Source organism: Gnatocerus cornutus, chromosome 6 (genome assembly GCF_029298725.1).
Source record: "Gnatocerus cornutus isolate USDA-ARS CGAHR chromosome 6, icGnaCorn1.1, whole genome shotgun sequence".
Classification (NCBI taxonomy): Eukaryota; Metazoa; Arthropoda; class Insecta; order Coleoptera; family Tenebrionidae; genus Gnatocerus; species Gnatocerus cornutus.
The window spans coordinates 2469697-2490044 of NC_142238.1; the positions used below are offsets into that span (position 1 = coordinate 2469697).

A 20348-nucleotide genomic window follows, 5' to 3' on the forward strand; every position below is an offset into this window, starting at 1 on the left:
ATATATGCGATATGGGAGATTACTAAGTGATTTATTTGTAATTTTTCCATGTCAAATTCATAGGGCTACATTGCGGATTTTTCAAAATAATCGGAGGTCGTGTTTGAGGGGTTGAGATTGCCACCCTCTGACGGGTGGTGGGCGTATATGCGATATGGGAGATTACTAAGTAAATTATTTGTAATTTTTCCATGTCAAATTCATAGGGCTACATTGCGGATTTTTCAAAATAATCGGAGGTCGTGTTTGAGGGGTTGAGATTGCCACCCTCTGACGGGTGGTGGGCGTATATGCAATATGGGGGATTACTAAGTGATTTATTTGTGATTTTTCGAGTTCAAATTCATAGGGCTACATTGCGGATTTTTCAAAATAGTGGGAGGTGGTGTTTGAGGGGTTGAGATTGCCACCCTCTGACGGGTGGTGGGCATATATGCGATATGGGAGATTACTAAGTGATTTATTTGTAATTTTTCCATGTCAAATTCATAGGGCTACATTGCGGATTTTTCAAAATAATCGGAGGTCGTGTTTGAGGGGTTGAGATTGCCACCCTCTGACGGGTGGTGGGCATATATGCGATATGGGGGATTACTAAGTGATTTATTTGTAATTTTTCCATGTCAAATTCATAGGGCTACATTGCGGATTTTAAAATAGTCGGAGGTCGTGTTTGAGGGGTTGAGATTGCCACCCTCTGACGGGTGGTGGGCATATATGCGATATGGGAGATTACTAAGTGATTTATTTGTAATTTTTCCATGTCAAATTCATAGGGCTACATTGCGGATTTTTCAAAATAGTGGGAGGTGGTGTTTGAGGGGTTGAGATTGCCACCCTCTGACGGGTGGTGGGCGTATATGCGATATGGGGGATTAGTAAGTGATTTATTTGTAATTTTTCCATGTCAAATTCATAGGGCTACATTGCGGATTTTTCAAAATAATCGGAGGTCGTGTTTGAGGGGTTGAGATTGCCACCCTCTGACGGGTGGTGGGCGTATATGCAATATGGGGGATTACTAAGTGATTTATTTGTGATTTTTCGAGTTCAAATTCATAGGGCTACATTGCGGATTTTTCAAAATAGTGGGAGGTGGTGTTTGAGGGGTTGAGATTGCCACCCTCTGACGGGTGGTGGGCATATATGCGATATGGGAGATTACTAAGTGATTTATTTGTAATTTTTCCATGTCAAATTCATAGGGCTACATTGCGGATTTTTCAAAATAGTGGGAGGTGGTGTTTGAGGTGTTGAGATTGCCACCCTCTGACGGGTGGTGGGCGTATATGCGATATGGGGGATTAGTAAGTGATTTATTTGTAATTTTTCCATGTCAAATTCATAGGGCTACATTGCGGATTTTTCAAAATAATCGGAGGTCGTGTTTGAGGGGTTGAGATTGCCACCCTCTGACGGGTGGTGGGCGTATATGCAATATGGGGGATTACTAAGTGATTTATTTGTGATTTTTCGAGTTCAAATTCATAGGGCTACATTGCGGATTTTTCAAAATAGTGGGAGGTGGTGTTTGAGGGGTTGAGATTGCCACCCTCTGACGGGTGGTGGGCATATATGCGATATGGGAGATTACTAAGTGATTTATTTGTAATTTTTCCATGTCAAATTCATAGGGCTACATTGCGGATTTTTCAAAATAGTGGGAGGTGGTGTTTGAGGTGTTGAGATTGCCACCCTCTGACGGGTGGTGGGCGTATATGCGATATGGGGGATTAGTAAGTGATTTATTTGTAATTTTTCCATGTCAAATTCATACGGCTACATTGCGGATTTCAAAATAGTGGGAGGTGGTGTTTGAGGGGTTGAGATTGCCACCCTCTGACGGGTGGTGGGCATATATGCGATATGGGAGATTACTAAGTGATTTATTTGTAATTTTTCCATGTCAAATTCATAGGGCTACATTGCGGATTTTTCAAAATAGTGGGAGGTGGTGTTTGAGGTGTTGAGATTGCCACCCTCTGACGGGTGGTGGGCGTATATGCGATATGGGGGATTAGTAAGTGATTTATTTGTAATTTTTCCATGTCAAATTCATAGGGCTACATTGCGGATTTTTCAAAATAATCGGAGGTCGTGTTTGAGGGGTTGAAATTGCCACCCTCTGACGGGTGGTGGGCGTATATACGATATGGGGGATTAGTAAGTGATTTATTTGTAATTTTTCCATGTCAAATTCATAAGGCTACATTGCGGATTTTTCAAAATAATCGGAGGTGGTGTTTGAAGGGTTGAGATTGCCACCCTCTGACGGGTGGTGGGCGTATATGCGATATGGGGGATTACTAAGTGATTTATTTGTAATTTTTCCATGTCAAATTCAAAAGGCTACATTGCGGATTTTTCAAGATAATCGGAGGTGGTGTTTGTGGGGTTGAGATTGCCACCCTCTGACGGGTGGTGGGCGTATATGCGATATGGGGGATTACTAAGTGATTTATTTGTAATTTTTCGATGTCGTATTTATGAAGCTACATTACTATTGGAGGTTGAAATGAATAATAATTTTCTAGTTAGGTTAAGGGTTGAGTTTTACCACTTTGTTCTCATGTCGAAGGAGAATTTTGATTGAAGATGGGGCAGAAGGTCATTACGGTGTCATTTGGTCAAAAATTGTGTGAAAAAAAGACGACGATCGGTGGAAATTCGCATGTGAAAAGTGCGACCGGCGTGCATGCGTCATTTGAGGCGAAGTACTGGGGCGTTTAATTTAAGAAACTGAATCCGATAAAATGACGCTAACTTCAACGACGTACCTAAATACAGTGCTAAATGAATATTTCTGCTACTAGCACACGATTTTGAAGGTTTCGAAAATTAAAAATCTTAGAAACTTGAAACATTTAAATAGCTGGTCGGTGGATAGAGCAAGTCCTTTCTCAACAAAATAGAACTTTTATAAGAACAGTTTATTATAAAATAACTATTTTTCTAACACATCAGTGCTGTTATTAAATTATCAATTCCTGCCACTTCTAGAATACTGAAAACTTCATTCTATAAATTAAACAACACAAATTTCCACGTCAGGGTTGACGAGGCGGGGTACCAAATCTTTGAAATGGAAACTGTGGCACACCTAAAGAGTAAACATTCGGATACATCTGACCTAAAAACGCATAATAAGACTCCAACAAAGGCGGACTCAATGGCGAAATTGGAGGCACTGGAGGAATAAATCCAAACTGAGCAAACGGCATCCTTTGATAGTACGGGTTATTGGCAGCTAAACTAAAACAATTTGGAATTGCCGCTCCAAATCCTTCGCTTATGTTATTGTTCGAACTAAATCCAGGAGGTGTTCGGACGCGGCGTACCACAGTCAAACTGTTTTCTGAAGTAGTAGTAGTAGTACTAGTACTACTGTCGGCATCTGGAAGGTTAAATCGTTCGGTGTTTACTTGCTTGGCAAGCTTAGGCTCGCACTTATGTGAGTCTTTTAAGTTGTTGAGGACTCTTTGAGGTTCGGTACTACTTTTGGCGTAGGCTTCCAACAGTCCGGTGTCACTGACAGTTTCCTCAAGATCGAAGAGGAACGGATTTGTCGAACGGAACGGATTGGTGTTACTTCTATCGTTGTAGTTGTTAAGAAACGGGTTCGTACCGGAGGCAGATTGGTTTAAACTTAATCGGTGGAAACCATCAGTCATGGAACCTTCTTCACTCTTACCTGAATTGTTTAAAATCTCTTCTATTTGGTAAGAGTTGCTAGCACAGCCATTAGATTCGGTACTACCATTCATTAATTTCGACCGTCGATTCAAATTGCAGAAATATCCAGTCGTTCCGTTGGTACCACTGTGAGATTTTCTTACATTCCTCCTCTTCTTCACTCCCAATTTTTCCTCGAAGAGCTCCTGCATTCTCTCCTGAAGACTCTCTGGATAAAAGGAGACATCGAACTCCTCCTCGACTTTCTCAGGAATCGCGATTTCTTGGATTCTTGTCTGACCGTATCGAGTTTCATATTCCGAATGTATGAGTTCGATGTTCTCATTGTAGAAGATGTCGTAGTACTGAGGCATGAAATGGTGGAGTGGAATCTTGTTCTCTGTTATGTACTTCATTTCGTCGGTTATGGGAGCTGAGCCTGATTCGATTTCGTTGAACTCTGGATAGAGGTGGATGTATTTGACGTTGGCTATGCAGTTCGGGTCGACTAGACGGGGCTTCTGTTTCTGAAAAAAATGGATGTTGTGGATCGACTGAGAAACTGCCTGTCGTTAGTTAGAATAGAAAAAAAAAGTAAAAATAACCGAGAATGCGAAAAACAAAAAATTTTTCAGATTCTTAAGAATTTATCTACGAATTTCCTATTTTAGGCTTCTAGGGGTTTTAAGAATTTCTTGAAATTTTTATGTTTTTCAGTTTTATACTTGACTCTTTTTAATCTCTTTTCTAGTTTGTTGCAAACTTTCAGGATTATCTGGGATTTATCAAAATTCTTTAAAGTCCTCCATAGATTTTACAAACTCTTCGAATGTTTTGAGAATAATGTAAGATTCTTTAAAACTCTTTCAAATTCTCTAGGAATTGTGTTGAATTCTGCTTTATTGACTTTTTGACTTGTCTAGATTTAATAAATCTAGAATTCTAAAATTCTCCAAAATTCCTTAAATTCTTAGATATCTCTTAGATATTCTTAGAAATTTTTCTAGAAATCTACAACGCTAGAGAATCCTTAAAGAATCTCTTGGATTATCTAGAATGATTAATAATTTCCACTTTTCTCCACTTTTGTCTAGGCATCTCTAGAATTCTCTTTTATTTATCTAGATTTATTAAATTCTCTACCAATTTCTAAAATTCTCCAAAATTCCTTAAATTCCTAGATATCTTTAAATTTTTCTAGAAATCTACAACGCTATATAATCCTTAAAGAATCTCTTGAATTATCTAGAATTTCCAATTTTCTCCACTTTTGTCTAGGCATCTCTAGAATTCTCTTTTGTTTATCTAGATTTATTAAATTCTCTAAGAATCTCTTAAATTCTCCAAAATTCCTTAAATTCCTAGATATCTTTAAATTTTTCTAGAAATCTAAAACGCTATAGAATCCTTAAAGAATCTCTAGGATTACCTAGAATGATTAATGATTTCTCCACTTTTGCCTAGGCATCTAGGAAGTTAGATAATTCTAGAGAATCGTATAAAATAAAAGAATTCCAGGCTTTTAATAAAATTTTTAAAACGCCTGTAGAATTTAAAACTCCAAAAAGTCTTAGAAATTCCTAGATACTCCTTGAGACTTCAAAAAATAGGAAGTTTTGAAAGCATCACAATCCTACAGAATTTCGAAGAATCTAAATAATTCTAACTAATCCTATAAGATTCCAAGAAATTTTAGAAACTCCAAAAAAATTCCCTCTAATCCTGAAGAGACTCGCAGAGAATCCCGGGCACTGTCAACAGATTTCTACAAAATTCTCAGAAGTCTTAGAGAATAATAAAAGAATCTTAAAAAATAAAAAAAACAGGGAACTCAAAAGTATTAAAAAATAAATTACAAAGAAATTTTGAAAACCTTAGATTACCTCGAAGCATAAACAACTTTAAAGAATCAAAGAAAACGCCCTAGAAAATCCTAGATTCTAGAATCTTAAAAAATCCTAGATCATCCTCGAAACATCCTCGAAATATCAACCAAAAAATTTTAAACAATAAAATAATCTTGGAAATTCCGAAAAAATTCAGAGGAGCTCTAGAAAAAATCTAAAATTTTAGAATACTTGGAAACTTGCAAAATCTTGAAAGTATCCAAAGAACACAATGAATTTAAATAAAAAAATAAGAAAAAAAGAAAAAATAAATAATAAGTACTTGATCAGTGTCTTTTAAATTCTTTTAGCAACTCTAATCTTCTCTAGTTTTTTCAGAATTTTTCAAATTCTTCAAATTTGTTGAGATCTTATACTCTTACATTGGTTTTTTCTACAAGGTGTTTATAAATGTTTCTAGCATCAAGAAATGTCAAAGATATTTGCCGCTATTTACAAAAGTGGGTTTCAATTTTTCAACTGACCTCAAATATAAAGCAATAAAGTAAATTTTGAGCAATAAATTGTTCTAGTTGTGGTTTTAAACCTAAAAATCAAAAACTTGGTCACAAAACGTAACTGAAACGTCATTGAAGTAAGTAACATTATAAATAATATTCAAGATTGTTATATTCACTATGAAAACAAAGCGGCAAAGTAGTGCACGACTGGAATTCCTGAGTCACCCTTAATGCTAGAAACATTTATAAACACCTTGTATAGAATTCTTAAAAAAATATTTATAATATTTCTCTAGTTTAGAAGAAAATCTAGAATCTTTCAAGAATCCAAAAAACAATGAAACGAATAAATTAAAAAAAACAGAAAAAAGAAAAATAAAGAAAAAATAGATCTTACCTCATCGGTGTAGAGAGCAAGTCCTTCCTTAACAAAAATGTCATTGATGTAAAACACATTGTCCTTATCAGTGATATCAGCCAAATAAACTTCAAAGGTATTGTCCTACAGCAACAAAATAACATTAAAAAAAAAAAACTAACAACAAACCTTAGTATCAATGTCCGTCACTTTCGCTACTATAACCCTATTATCTATGAGTTTTCCAAATTTAGCGACCGCACAAGCAGGCCAGGGCCGGTTTCTATACACCGGATAAATATTAGATAATCGGGCCCGCATAGCCTGAGCAGGAAACTCCGCGAATCTGCGCGGAAGGAACCAAATTGACTCTGTGGTGACGTTGCTCACTGTACCGTAGTCAACAAAAAACACCTAAAATGAATGGTTTAAACTTGAAAAAACACAATAAATACAAATCAAAAAAGTACAAGTACATGTTTCTAGCATCAAGGGTGGCTATGAAATGTCAAATAAATTTGCCGCTCGTTACTAATGTGGGGTTTGATTTTTCAACTGACATTTGTAGTTAACCTCAATCATTGAACAAAGTTAGTTTTGAACACAAACTGTTCAAGTTGTGTTTAAACCCTGAAAATCTAAAATTTTGACACAAAACCGCAACTGAAAAGTCGTAGACGTAAGTGACATTTGAAATCATTGTAAACATAGTTACATTCACTATGAAAACAAAGCGGCAAAATGGCGCATGACAGGAATTCCAAAGCCCCCCTTGATGCTAGAAACATTTATAAACACCCTGTATAACAAAAATTAAAAATTACCCACTCGAACATAGTGCGGTCGTGTGGGTAGCATGTTGACAATGAGACATCTGTGGTATCTTGAGGCAAATAGAGAGACGCAGTAGAGACCTTCTGCTTGGAGCGCCCTTGGGATCACATAGGCGGCGTGGTTTTCCAGGAAAAAAGCGCTGAAATAAAAGTTAAATTTGACAATCTAAAACTTTAACATCGCTTTGAAAAATTTACTTGTTTTCATGGCTCTCTAGACCAGTGTCAGTCTAACCTAATTTAAAAAATTTTCAAATTAAGAAAAAATTAAAACAGGTATTCGGTACTTAGATTTGCTCGTTTAATTTGCCAAATTACAAAATTATTGAAAAAGCGAGACTTATTTGACGTCATTTATGTGGGGTAACTAAGTAACTACCATTTTTTTTTTCCAAATTTCACGTCCCTTAGTCAAGTCATTAGTACTTTATAAACATGTTACGTATTATACTCTTTCCACGACCATAATAATATTTCAGACCGTGAGTTTTCGGTTCAAAAATTTTTAATGCTCACTACCTTCGAAACTAAGCCATCGTTTTTCGATATTTAACATCGGTTTTTCTCCGAAAAGTTCGTTAAAAGTTAAAATGCGGTAAAAATTGCCCAAATCGTCTGCTCTTCAGATGCGTTTATAAATTAAAATCACTTTACCATAATGAAGATTGATCACCAAAGTGGAATCTATCTAAATTAATATCTCAATTAAGACAATATTTCTATTTTTAAAGTCATATTAAAACTTTTTTTATACAGCGCCATCTTGTGTACTTTTTGTGCACCAACTACAAAATTGACAGAATTGACAGATGATGAAATTTACAAATGTCAGATGTGACAGTTCTCATGAATTTTGAAAAACCCAATAATTTAAATTAAAATTTTTCGGCCAAAAAGTTTAATACAACTCTTGTGCGTTAACCATTTTACAGCGCTCAATCATTAAAGCACTCCGGCTACGCCGTCGTGCTTCAAACTGATTTCGCGCTGTAAAATGTAAGTTACCACACGCGACTGTAAATAACTATTTCAATCTTGTAAAAACAAAAAGGCTTAGCATCGAGTTTTTATGTGTTATTATTTCAGAATTAACAAACATTGTAATTGATTTGACGATAAATTTAAACAAAAATTAAGATTTCTCAACATCGACAAAAAATTCAAAATGGACCTAGCAACCGAACGACGATAGGCAAAATTGGATGGTAGATTTTTTTGGAATATATTTGGCCTATCAATCTGAGTTTTGGCCAATTGATCACGAGCTGGTTCGATTTATGTAAATCCAAAGGTATTTAAAGTCGTTTTCGCCCCGAAAAAGTTCCTTGAAAATCACCCCAAAAGACCCCTTGAAAACACTATTTAATCAATGTCTCGTAAATCTGGAACTTTTACATCGATTTTTTTATTAATATCGATTTCGCCAAAAAAAACATTTCGATTTTTAATACAAACACCGTGGTCCACGAGTGATAATGAGCCTGACTAAACTCAAACTGCAACCCAACATACATTTTCATAGCTGTCGTAGATATTTGAAATGAATGTCAAAATTGACAAATTTTTCAGAACAATCTACTCACGTTATTACTATATATATAAAACGTGTACAGGCGGAACCCCTCTTTTAAAACGAAATAACACGTTGCTGATTAAATCAAGTAGGAAAACAGGCTTTCTTGGGTTTATAATTTGCCTAACAAATATGTTTTGTTTGTACGATGATTTAAAAACACAAGGCCTTAAGTATTTATTAACGTTTAAAGTGAGCCAAGATCACATTGAGACATTTTTTAGTTCAGTTGATCGGTATGTAATCTACTATTCTTGGTACATTTTATTATTAATTTTTATGTAATAAAGTTATTTAAGTTAATTATTTATTTTTATGTAATAATTTTAATAAAAATAAATTCCAAGCGCAACTATTTCTATCAGAGTTTCAAAAATCGAAAGACATAAACAACGGAGTGATATTTCTTTGCTAATTGTTAAATGACAGTTAACTACAATCGTAGTAAATGCAGCCTGTATGATTTACCCATTTTCCTGTTCATTTTTTTATAGCGAAGCCCCTTGGTTTTTAATTTATTTATTTTTAGTACTTCTCAGTATTTATTTATTTTTAATATAAAGTTAAAAAACATTACCAAACGCAATTATGTATATCGATGAGAGTTCAAAAATTAAAGAACATAAACAACGAAGTTATATTGGTTTGTTAAATGTTAAATGAGAGTTAATTAGATGCCCTCGGTAATCGATGAATCTCGATTTTTTTGTGGATCTAGCTTTTCTGTGGCCATCTTTGTTTCATAGTATATTATAATATGCATTAATTTCAAATCAAATTCCAAAGCTAGGGAAAGCGAGGTTTACAAAAAAGACGAAATTTACGGATTTTGAAAGGCGACCTAGGTCCTAATTTTGGTAAAAAATGATTGTTTTGGTACGTAACTGTGGAATTCCATGAAATGAATTGTCACAAACTCACAAAAATTATCAATAGCAGTCTTTTGGCATTTTGATAAAGAATCTGCTAATTCACTGGTTTAGTTCTTTTGTGTTGCTATAAAAGTTATAAATTTTCCGCGTACTGTTTGTTTTTTGTAGCGAAGCCCGTTGGTTTTTAATTTATTTTCTTTGATATTTTAATCTATAAATAAAAAAAATGTCAAGAACAATTATTATTTTTATCTATCAAAGTTTCAAATATTGAAGGACATAAACAAGTTTGCTAAATGTAAAATGAGAATTAACTAGGTGCTAACTAATTAACTAGGATTTAGCTTTTCCGTGACTATCTTTGTTTCATAGTATAACAAATAAGAAATCAAAGGCCACTGAAAAGCGAGGTCCACGAAAAAAGCGAGATTTACCGATTTCCGAGGGCAATAAATTTGGCAACGAATGCTATGAAAATGTATGTTGGGTTGCAGTTTGAGTTTGGTCAGACTCATTATCACTCGTGGACCACGGTGTAATTTTTATTTTCGATGTATCATTAAAAATCGATATTTGCGGTTTCGATGTACGTATTTTATTTTACACTCTTGATTTTGGTGATATTTCGTTTGGTTGGTTGACAACGTATAGAACCAAAGCAAGGCGGGATTTACTTGTGCTGCAGTCTAAATAAAGAAGACTGGAATTTAATTGAAGGGAGTTGTATTTTAGAATTTTGTTTATTCTTATTAATCTCGAATTTGTATTTTTTTATAATTTATTTACTTATTATTTTGTTTATTACTTAAGGTTTTTATTTATTTTCGTTTTTCACAATAAACTATGCTATATTGAGTTTTTTTATTTACTATTTTTCAAAATCGACGTTTTCTCTGATCTATTGGAGATCGATGTAATTGTGCTCTTGTTGAAATTAAGTTCAACATCGATTTTTACATTTTACATCGGTGTTAAGTTTGCCAAACTGTATAATTATTACAGAAACTTTCAAAAAAATGTCAAAATCTGTCTTTATCATTAAAATTTATAAATATTGTTGATAAATAAGATTGCTATATCTGTGCACCTGAAGTTTTTCGTATGTGGAATTTTGTGTGAAATTTAATGGAAATTGATGGAATTAGTTTTACCTTTTACTCAAATCTTGATAGATGTAGATGCCGCTTCAAACATTTACTTTGTGTCCACTTAATAAAAAGTTCAGTTGGTACTACAACTATCTAATGATTTATTCCTATGCAATTCGAAGAAATATTTTTCATAAATTTTAGATTAAAGCGGACATTATTTTGACGTGTTGTGTTCAAAATTCAAATCTAAAATGAATTGCAAGTAAACCAAATATCACAAATTTTCAAAAGCCACATTTACACCTATTTGATGTAAATTTTTACATCATAGGCGTATCGCATAAAACTTGCATCAGCGCCCTCACGCGGCGGTTCTGACATTTTTATTAGTAAACATCTCATTAATTATTACCATCGCAATAATGCATATTATTCTGTTTTGAATATGAAAAAGAACATTTTTTGTGTATATTTTTCATCCGGTACATCAAACAATACTTAACCGATACTCACTTGCTTCCATGAGGAGTAAATGCGAGCAAATACTTAACTTTAATAAGTAAACGCGCGTTCATAAATTTGCTAGTTTCATTACCAAATACGAGACTTAAATCGTTCCAAAAGCAAATTATACAATTCCAGTAAACTTTAAATAACATAATAGTTTTTTCTTTCCATCATATCAATTTTTGTGGTTTAGAAATCTGTTTGTCGCGGCTGTAAAAAAAGATAGAAAAAAAGTCCTTATTCGTGCAAGATGATCTTTTTGTTGTCATACAAACCAGAAAACCGATAAAAGATTTAGTTTTGTATCAAAAACAAAACCACCAATAGTGTCGCTGCCTGGAATTCTTTTAAAAGTAACATTTTTGGATTTCGGAAATGAATGACTTTAGATTTTTAATAATATCTTTGAAATTACTGACCCCAGTGTTGAGCTCTATAGCTCGATGGAAAGCTTATTTAATAGGCTTTCTAAAACAGTAATGCACAATTCTATCTTTAAAAAGAAACTGAGTTATTCAGCATAACCTAAAAAAATATGTTCTCAATAATATCTCTAAGTCCGGACCTGATGGATCAAAACAGACTCCAGATTCAAAATTAGAAGACAATTTTACGTTGAAAATGACTTCTCACTTCTCCAATTGACTAGTGTAATCACAAATTAAAGCAAAAAATAAGCCTATTACCAAGTTTCATGTCTTTTACTTAAGTAACACCACAGAAACGTTTACAGGAGAGATCTTTCATTTAAAATACTCCACGAACAATGTGGAATTTTTGATGCAAAGTGTACGACAAAAATTCTGCAGGTCAATGCAATTTTAGGCCCCGAAAGTAACGCGACAACGCGGAAAACGCTGTTTTACTTCAATATATGCAATCACTTGGCGGTAGGCGACGTTGAAGTCAAATGTGCGATAATTTTATTTTTTCCTTTCATTCGTCAAAGATCATGAGAAAATCGAAGTCCTTTTGTGCCGCTCGCATTGTTCTGTGTTTGAAATAGCTCTGTCACTTTGGACTCATGTCGATTATGTCACTTGTCAAACGTCAAAATCGCCAATAGGGAAAGAATTTAAACAACAAACAGAGAAATTAAGCAGAGGTTGAGTCAACTTTATCCCTTCAGCGATCCAGTCGTCTTAAATCAGTGTCTACTTCATAATTTTTGAAAATTATTGTGAGGTTATGTAACCAACGTTTCAATCATTATCTTCGTAAAGCGGCAATTTTTAATTTGTACGGAAAATCATAGAGGCGACTAGATGTAAATCTTTATTAAACACGCTGTATTTTTATTTATACAAGGTGTATATAAATGTTTCTAGCATCAAGGGTGGCTATGCCGCTCATTACAAATGTGGGTTTCTATTTTTCAACTGACATGGAGTGCGGGCACTACCGCCTGTAAAGTATGCAACCTCCCACTCTGGAGGATCAACAAACCATTTGAATACCATTGAAAGCGTTGTTTAGATGCAGTATTAAATTATTTTTGACTGTGTTTTTACTATGGTGAGGTTGAACCCTTTTAATATGTATTATCTATACTGCCTTTGAGTAGTAATTGTTTATTTTAGGACACTTTTGGCGTAATTAGTGGTCCAAAAACGCCAACGAATGACAACTTTCCAAATTTGATATTTTATAAATCGCAAAAAAATTGCAGGCTTTTGTCGCTTAACGATAAATATTAAAATAAAAAATTAAAATATCTGCAAATTAGACAAAAAAATAATACAGTGCTTTGTACTTTAAATGAATAAGCTTTTATCTTCCTTAATTTTAGAAAAAAGAATTTGGAAATGATAGATTGTCCACGAGTTTTTGAATAAAGTGAACTTTTCCTTGGTGTTAGACATCTTCGATTTTTAAGAAAAGTTGCTCAGAATACATTCCTTACAAAATTTTAACTTAAAATTCTTTTTCTATTTTTTTTAAATATTAAAATCTTTAAATTCGATCGTTAATTATTGATAATGAAATATTATTATTTTGTCTATTTCTACTAAATAAATGATTTTGTTTATTTTTTAATTCGTATAAAATTATACTCCTCATTTATTTTGAATACCGCATTTCAAGGTCACAATTTGTGAAAATTGTGGAGTTCTACGGCAAATTTGAGAAGATTTATCCATTGAATTGAACATAAATGAGTACTGGAACACCCAAAGACCTGTTCGTGATTGTTTTCAATACATAAATCCTCTTAAATTTGTCGTAAAGCTCCACAACTGTCACAAATTATGACCTTGAAATGCGGTATTCAAAATAAATGAGGAGTACTTAATGGGAACTCAAAATTTAAAGTGAAAGTGGTTCAAAATTGTGTAAGAGAGCATGAACAACATTGTATGTACTAAAGAATTCATGGCTCATTTTGGCTCACCAATTCTTATTACACAATATATTACTGCTTAAAAGAACTGTATGTGATCAAATAAAATTGGTAATTTTTCATTTAAAAACTCCTCATTTGGTATCAATGAATTTAAAATTCGATTCTAAGCAACTTCTCTTAGAATAAAACCTAACTTTTAGAAATTCCTAACGCGAAGTAAATTACAAGAAAATAGCTATATTTAAAAAATTGTAATATATTGAATTCGCCATATTTGCTGTTTTTAGTATCGTGATGGATTTTGCAAAGTTGCAAGTTGCATAAAAATATCCCTAAAAAAGAACTTTACGATTTTATCAACATTTAACTTAATATGGCAAAAATTAATAGAGATACCAGCTTGTATTCTGGCTGGAATTAAACATTTACCATTCACTGATCAAAATTATCATTAAGGCAATACATTTTAAGAAGTTGCAACCCAACAACAATACAAAAAATTATTAAATACTGCATCTAAACCACTATTTCAATCGTATCTAAATGAACCGGCACAGTTTGTTGATCCTCCAGAGTGGGAGGTTGCATACTTTACAGGTGGTATAATTTTCATTATAATTATATTCACTATGAAAACAAAGCGGCAAAATAGTGTACGACAGGAATTCCAGAGCCACCCTTGATGCTAGAAACATTTATAAACACCTTGTACTATCGGTCTACTTATAAAAAAGTAAAGTTGGCAGAAAAAGCGTTCGACCTTGAAGCAACTGTGAGATGCGTAAAAGCTAATCGTCATGGCGCGAGTTTGCCAAAACTTGTTAAACCCTTATTATTATTATTATATCTCTCTTTTGGAACTAACATTTGATTAATTCTTAACTAAAGTGAGCTTTGACAACGTGTTAACCTCAAAAATCGTTATTCAATTTTCCCCTAAGAATTAAAAGTCGGATTTACACCCAAAAATTTTCGAAAATTTACACAGGAGCTAGAGAAATTGTAATTTTTAGATCAAAAATTTACCCTGAATCAATTACTCACTGTAATTCCTCCATGAGTTCGTCCAAACCACCAAAAGTCAAGTACATCCAAAATTTGGAGAGATCATAGATTTCTCCCACAGTTATATCTAAAATATCGTTCGCTGCAACATCAGTGGGGAAGTACCGAAAGATTTCGTCATCCATGGTTACAACGTCAGCCGGTACCAGTGGGGAAGACCACTAGAAAAAAACTTGTACCCAACTCAACAAAAAAAAAAGTACTTACAGCAATTGATACTTCCTCCAAAATGTGGGTTTTGGCGACAGTTTCCCTCTTAGACTGTATAGGAGAAGCTGCCTCGTCTACAACTGAGGGTGTAGATTTAGTTGTGTCATACACTAAATAATCATCTGAAGAATTCTTAACATAAGAGAAAATTTTCGGTAAATCTGAGCACATTTGAATCACCGATTTATAGCCATAATCTTCATAGACTAGCTTCTTGGCAAACAGATTCCTGTAATATCGACCATCAGGAGTTAAGATCACACCAAGAGCGACTTAACTCACCGGTATTCTGCAAGAAGTTTCGTGCACTTAACACCTTGCGGAAATTTTTCGACTAGCTCTATTAAATTGACTTGGACTTTCACTGGCACTTTGGATTTATAATCAACTCGTAGATTTTCCTCCTGAGATTCAATGACTTTTGGAACTCTAGCGCCCTCTATTAAATTGATTTGAACTGTGGCGTTCGATTCTGCACCATTAGATAAGTCTTGATGTGTCGACAGCCACTGGGGAGGTTTTTGTATTAAGGACCACTGAGGGATGACATTATTCTTAGGTGATTCTTCAACATTGGGGGTGAAATGGTGTTGTGTAGGTGATGAAAATTTGCGTGTTCTCAGTTTCTTCCTTTTAGAGGCGCTACAAGATGAAAAATTAAAAAAAATGTGATGAGAGTTGCCTGTATTACTGTTTATTTCGCGAGTTTTTCTTCTGTTTTAGCACCATTTCGTTGATGTGTTCGGATTTTGAAGACACGATTAGCTCGAGTTCAGCATGCGGCCCTGACCCGTGAACCTAGAAAAGGAAGAATATTTACAATACAAAAATAGTAATTTCCTTTGTATTTTTAATACAAGGTGTTTATAAATGTTTCTAGCATCAAGGGTGGCTATGAAATGTCAAAGAAATTTGCCGCTCATTACAAATTTCGATTTTTCAACTGACATTTTCAGTTAACCTCAAACATGAAGCAAAGTTAATTTTGAGAAATAAACTGTTCTAGTTGTGTTTTAAAACCAGAAAATCAAAAACTTAGGACACAAAACTGTAACTGAAACATCATGACTGTAAGTTACATGGAGTGCGGGCACTACCGCCTGTAAAGTATGCAACCTTCCACTCTGGAGGATCAACAAACTCTGCCGGTCCATTTAAATACGATTGAAATAGCGGTTTAGATGCAGTATTTAATAATTTTTTGTATTGTTGTTGGGTTGCAACTTCTTAAAATGTATTGCCTTAATGATAATTTTGATCAGTGAATGGTAAATGTTTAATTCCAGCCAGAATACAAGCTGGTATCTCTATTAATTTTTGGCATATTAAGTTAAATGTTAATCAAATCGTAAAGTTCTTCTTGAGGGATACTTATATGCAACTTGCAACTTTGCAAAATCCATGACGATACTAAAAACAGCAGATATGGCGAATTCAATATATTAGATTTTTTTTAAATATAGCTATTTTCTTGTAATTTACTTCGCGTTAGGAATTTCTCTGAAAGCTAGGTATTATTCTAAAAGAAGTTGCTTATAATCGAATTTTAAATTCATTCATACCAAATGAGGAGTTTTTAAACGAAAAATTACCAATTTTCATTTTATCACAAACAGTTCTTTGAAGCAGTAATATATTGTATAATAAGAATATGTGAGCCAAAATGAGCCATGAATTCTTTAGTACATACAATGTTGTCCATGCTCTCTTACACAATTTTAAACCACTTTCAACTTTAAATTTTGAGTTCCCATTAAGTATAATTTTATACGAACTAAAAATAAACAAAATCATTTATTTAGTAGAAATAAACAAAATAATAATATTTCATTATCAATAATTAACAATCGAATTTAAAGATTTTAATATTTAAAAAAAAAATAGAAAAAGAATTTTAAGTTGAAATTTTGTAAGGAATGTATTCTGAGCAACTTTTCTAAAAAATCGAAGATGTCCAACACCAAGGAAAAGTTCACTTTATTCAAAAACTCGTGGACAATCTATCATTTCCAAATTCTTTCTTCTAAAATTAACGAAGATAAAAGCTTATTCATTTAAAGTACAAAGCACTGCATAATTTTTTTGTCTAATCTGCAGATATTTTAATTTTATTTTAATATTTATGGTCAAACGACAAAAGCCTGTAACTTTTTTTGCGATTTATAAAATATCAAATTTGGAAAGTTGTCATTCGTTGGCGTTTTTGGACCACTAATAACGCCAAAAGTGTCCTAAAATAAACAATTACTACTCAAAGGCAGTATACATAATACATATTAAAAGGATTCAACCTCACCATAGTAAAAACAGTCAAAAATAATTAAATATTGCATCTAAACAACGCTTTCAATGGTATTCAAATGGTTTGTTCATCCTCCAGAGTGGGAGGTTGCATACTTTACAGGCGGTAGTGCCCGCACTCCATTATAAATAATTTTCAAGATAGTTATATTCACTATGAAAACAAAGCGGCAAAATAGTGCACGACAGGAATTCCAGAGCCACCCTTGATGATAGAAACATTTATAAACACCTTGTATTTAGTTCAGTTATTATGGGTTTAAACTGTCGTAAAAAAATAAGATATAATAATTCTTCCATGTTTCTATCGAACAATCATTCTGATCTTGCCGAGAATAATTTTTATTGTTTAGTTAAATCATCATTTAAATACAGTGCTTTTATTAACAGTGCAGTTTTGCATGATTTAACACTTCTTTCTTAACTATACCGAAAATCATGTACAAGGTGTTTCGAAATGTTTCTAGCATCAAGGGTGGCTATGAAGTTAAGGAAATTTGCCGCTCCTTACAAATGTGGGTTTAGATTTTTCAACTGACATTTGTAGTTAACCTCAAACATGAAACAAAGTAAGTTTACAAAAAAACTGTTCTAGTTGTGATTTGAAACCTGAAAATCATAAACGTAACTGAAACGTCATTGAAGTAAGTAACATTATAAATAATATTTAGATAGTTATATTTACTATGAAAACAAAGCGGCAAAGTAGTGCACGACGGGAATTCCAGAGTCACCCTTGACGCTAGAAACATTTATAAACACCTAGTATAGAATTCTTAAAAAATTATTTATAATATTTCTATATTTGTAGAAGAAAATCTAGAATCTTTCAAGAATCCAAAAAAAAAACATGAAACGAATAAATTAAAAAAAAATCAGAGGAGTTCTAGAAAAAAAAATCGAAAAATTTAGAATATTTGGAAACTTACAAAATCTTAAAAGTATCCAATGAATTTAAATAAGATAAAATAAAAAATAGAAAAATAAAGGAAAAAATAAATAAAAAGTACTTGATCAGTGTCTTAAATTCTTTTAGCAACTCTAATATTCTCCAGTTTTTTCAGAATTTTAATTAATTCTTCAAATTTGTTAAAATCTTATATTTTTTTTATACTCTGACAATGTTTTTCCTACAAGGTGTTTAACCTCAAACATGGAGTAAAGTAAGTAAAAAAAAACTGTTTTAGTTGTGATTTGAAACCTGAAAATCATAAACTTGGTCATAAAACCGTAACTGAAACCTCGTTGACGTAAGTGACATTATAAAGAATTTTCAAGATAGTTAGATTCACTATGACAACAAAGCGGCAAAATAGTGCAGTACAGGAATTTTAGTGCCACCATTGATGATAGAAACATTTATAAACACCTTGTATTTACAATAAAAAAATATTTTTGTGAAAAGAATTATTATGACACTGAACCCGCGCTGGTGCACCAGGAAGAATGCGTAGTTGCTTCTTTTTATCTCTTCTTCTTAATCGCGTTAAAATACATTTAGTCAGTCTTCTGTAGATCTTTAAATACATTTACAACTTCAGTGTTAAACTTCATTTTAAAATTCCCTTCATTTAACTCGGCATAGAAAGACTTTGACTTTATTACGTCATATTTACTAATGTAAAAAGTATTCGTACATTTATTTAGTTGATAAAAGTATTTTTTAATTTTGGAAACAATAGAAAGTTAAATAAAAAATAAGAAAATCGAAAGAAATAAAGTAAAAAAATAACAAATCTATAAAAAAATCCAATGAAAATCTATAAAAAATTTAGATTTCAATTCCAAAAAGAATTTATTCTACATGAATAGAAAATGTAGAAAGTAAAATGGGATTCAAATAGAACGAAGAAATGATTTTGAGAATCTTGAAAACGCCTCCAAGGTAACTGTTATGGATCTATCAAATATAATTTTCATTCTTGATTTGACGGCCAAAACAAAAAAATAAAAAAAAAATAAAAAAGAAGAAAATTAAAATAGAATTAAAAGAAAAATTAAAGTCTGAAGGGAGTCTAGAAAGAACACAAAGAGAATCTAACCTTCTAGAATCTAAAAAACATGAAATTAAAAATATATTCCTATATTTGTATGTATGGTATTCCTACCATGATAAGAAGAATTTACACTTTATCTATAGAAAATATAAAAATCTATATGGCATTTGGGATAGAATTTGAAAAGTATAAAAACAGCATATGGACTCTAAAATGCATCAAAAAACATTCATTTCCACTAATTTCAGTCATGGATTAAAAGAATTTTCTGATTTTTATCTATCGCGAGTTATAAACCATTACTTACTCTTACTGTGTCCGGTATAGATCGCAAGTAGTCCTCGAATGACATAAAACCTAATTTTTTCAATGGAACAAGTTGACCTTCCATGTCATAAAAATCCTTCCATAACTTTCGTACTGTCATTTTTAACGGATTTGAAACCAAAAGACTATTAATTATGGTCTTCACTTCCGTCGCTTCTTTTGAATCCTGAAGAAAAAAAAACCTAAAGACGTATCAAATTGACATTTGTATTATGTTGGTATATATCTATGAGCTATCTAAGTGACAATTGACAATTCTTATGTTTCTAATGTCAAACTCAAACAATAAAGGTACCAACATAATAAACAAAATCTAGGCCATCCAAACCTTATGGGATTTTAACCACAACATACCATTTTCCTTAAAAACCATTAAATCTTCCTGGTAAAACACTTTCACCTGAAGAGGGCAGCCGAAGTTTAATAATGTAAATCACAGTTCAGTTTTAAAACAAAACAAAACGAACTAACATTTTGAGGTTATGTTTCTCAAAATAAACGACCGATTTCAATTAAAATGCACACCATAAAAGAAATGATTAATTGTCACACTACTGATTGATTTACGTAGGAAATCATCGATAAAAAGCTTCAAAACATAACTTTTGCATCTGCAGAGCTTAACTCTGATCTGTTAGATTCAAAGTCACGTGCTCAGGTCACGTGACGCCGCAACCGTGAAGAGGTGTTACTAAGTTACTAGAGGAAGCGGTGGTCGGCTGGTTCTAAAACTGTCAATGTAACATTTTGAGGTTATGAAGTAAATTACTTTTTTAAGCCAATGATTGATATTTTAATCACATTCTAAATTGACGTGACACAAATTACATACACATAGGGATAAATATAAA

At 32.8% G+C, this 20348-nt stretch overlaps 1 protein-coding gene across 1 annotated transcript; it reads right to left on the reverse strand.

Moving 5' to 3' along the window:
• Nucleotides 1-2924: 2924 nt before the first annotated feature.
• On the reverse strand, nt 2925-20147 carry LOC148172221 (uncharacterized). The gene is made up of 10 exons (XM_088039346.1): nt 19852-20147; nt 19478-19663; nt 15564-15670; nt 15155-15514; nt 14870-15101; nt 14642-14823; nt 7206-7350; nt 6567-6791; nt 6417-6521; nt 2925-4199 (listed from the first exon to the last, which is right to left on the reverse strand). The coding sequence occupies exons 1-10, from the start codon at nt 19852-19854 to the stop codon at nt 3048-3050; spliced, it is 2697 nt and encodes an 898-aa protein (XP_087895472.1). The 5' UTR covers nt 19855-20147; the 3' UTR covers nt 2925-3047.
• Between the last annotated feature and the right edge of the window lie 201 nt (nt 20148-20348).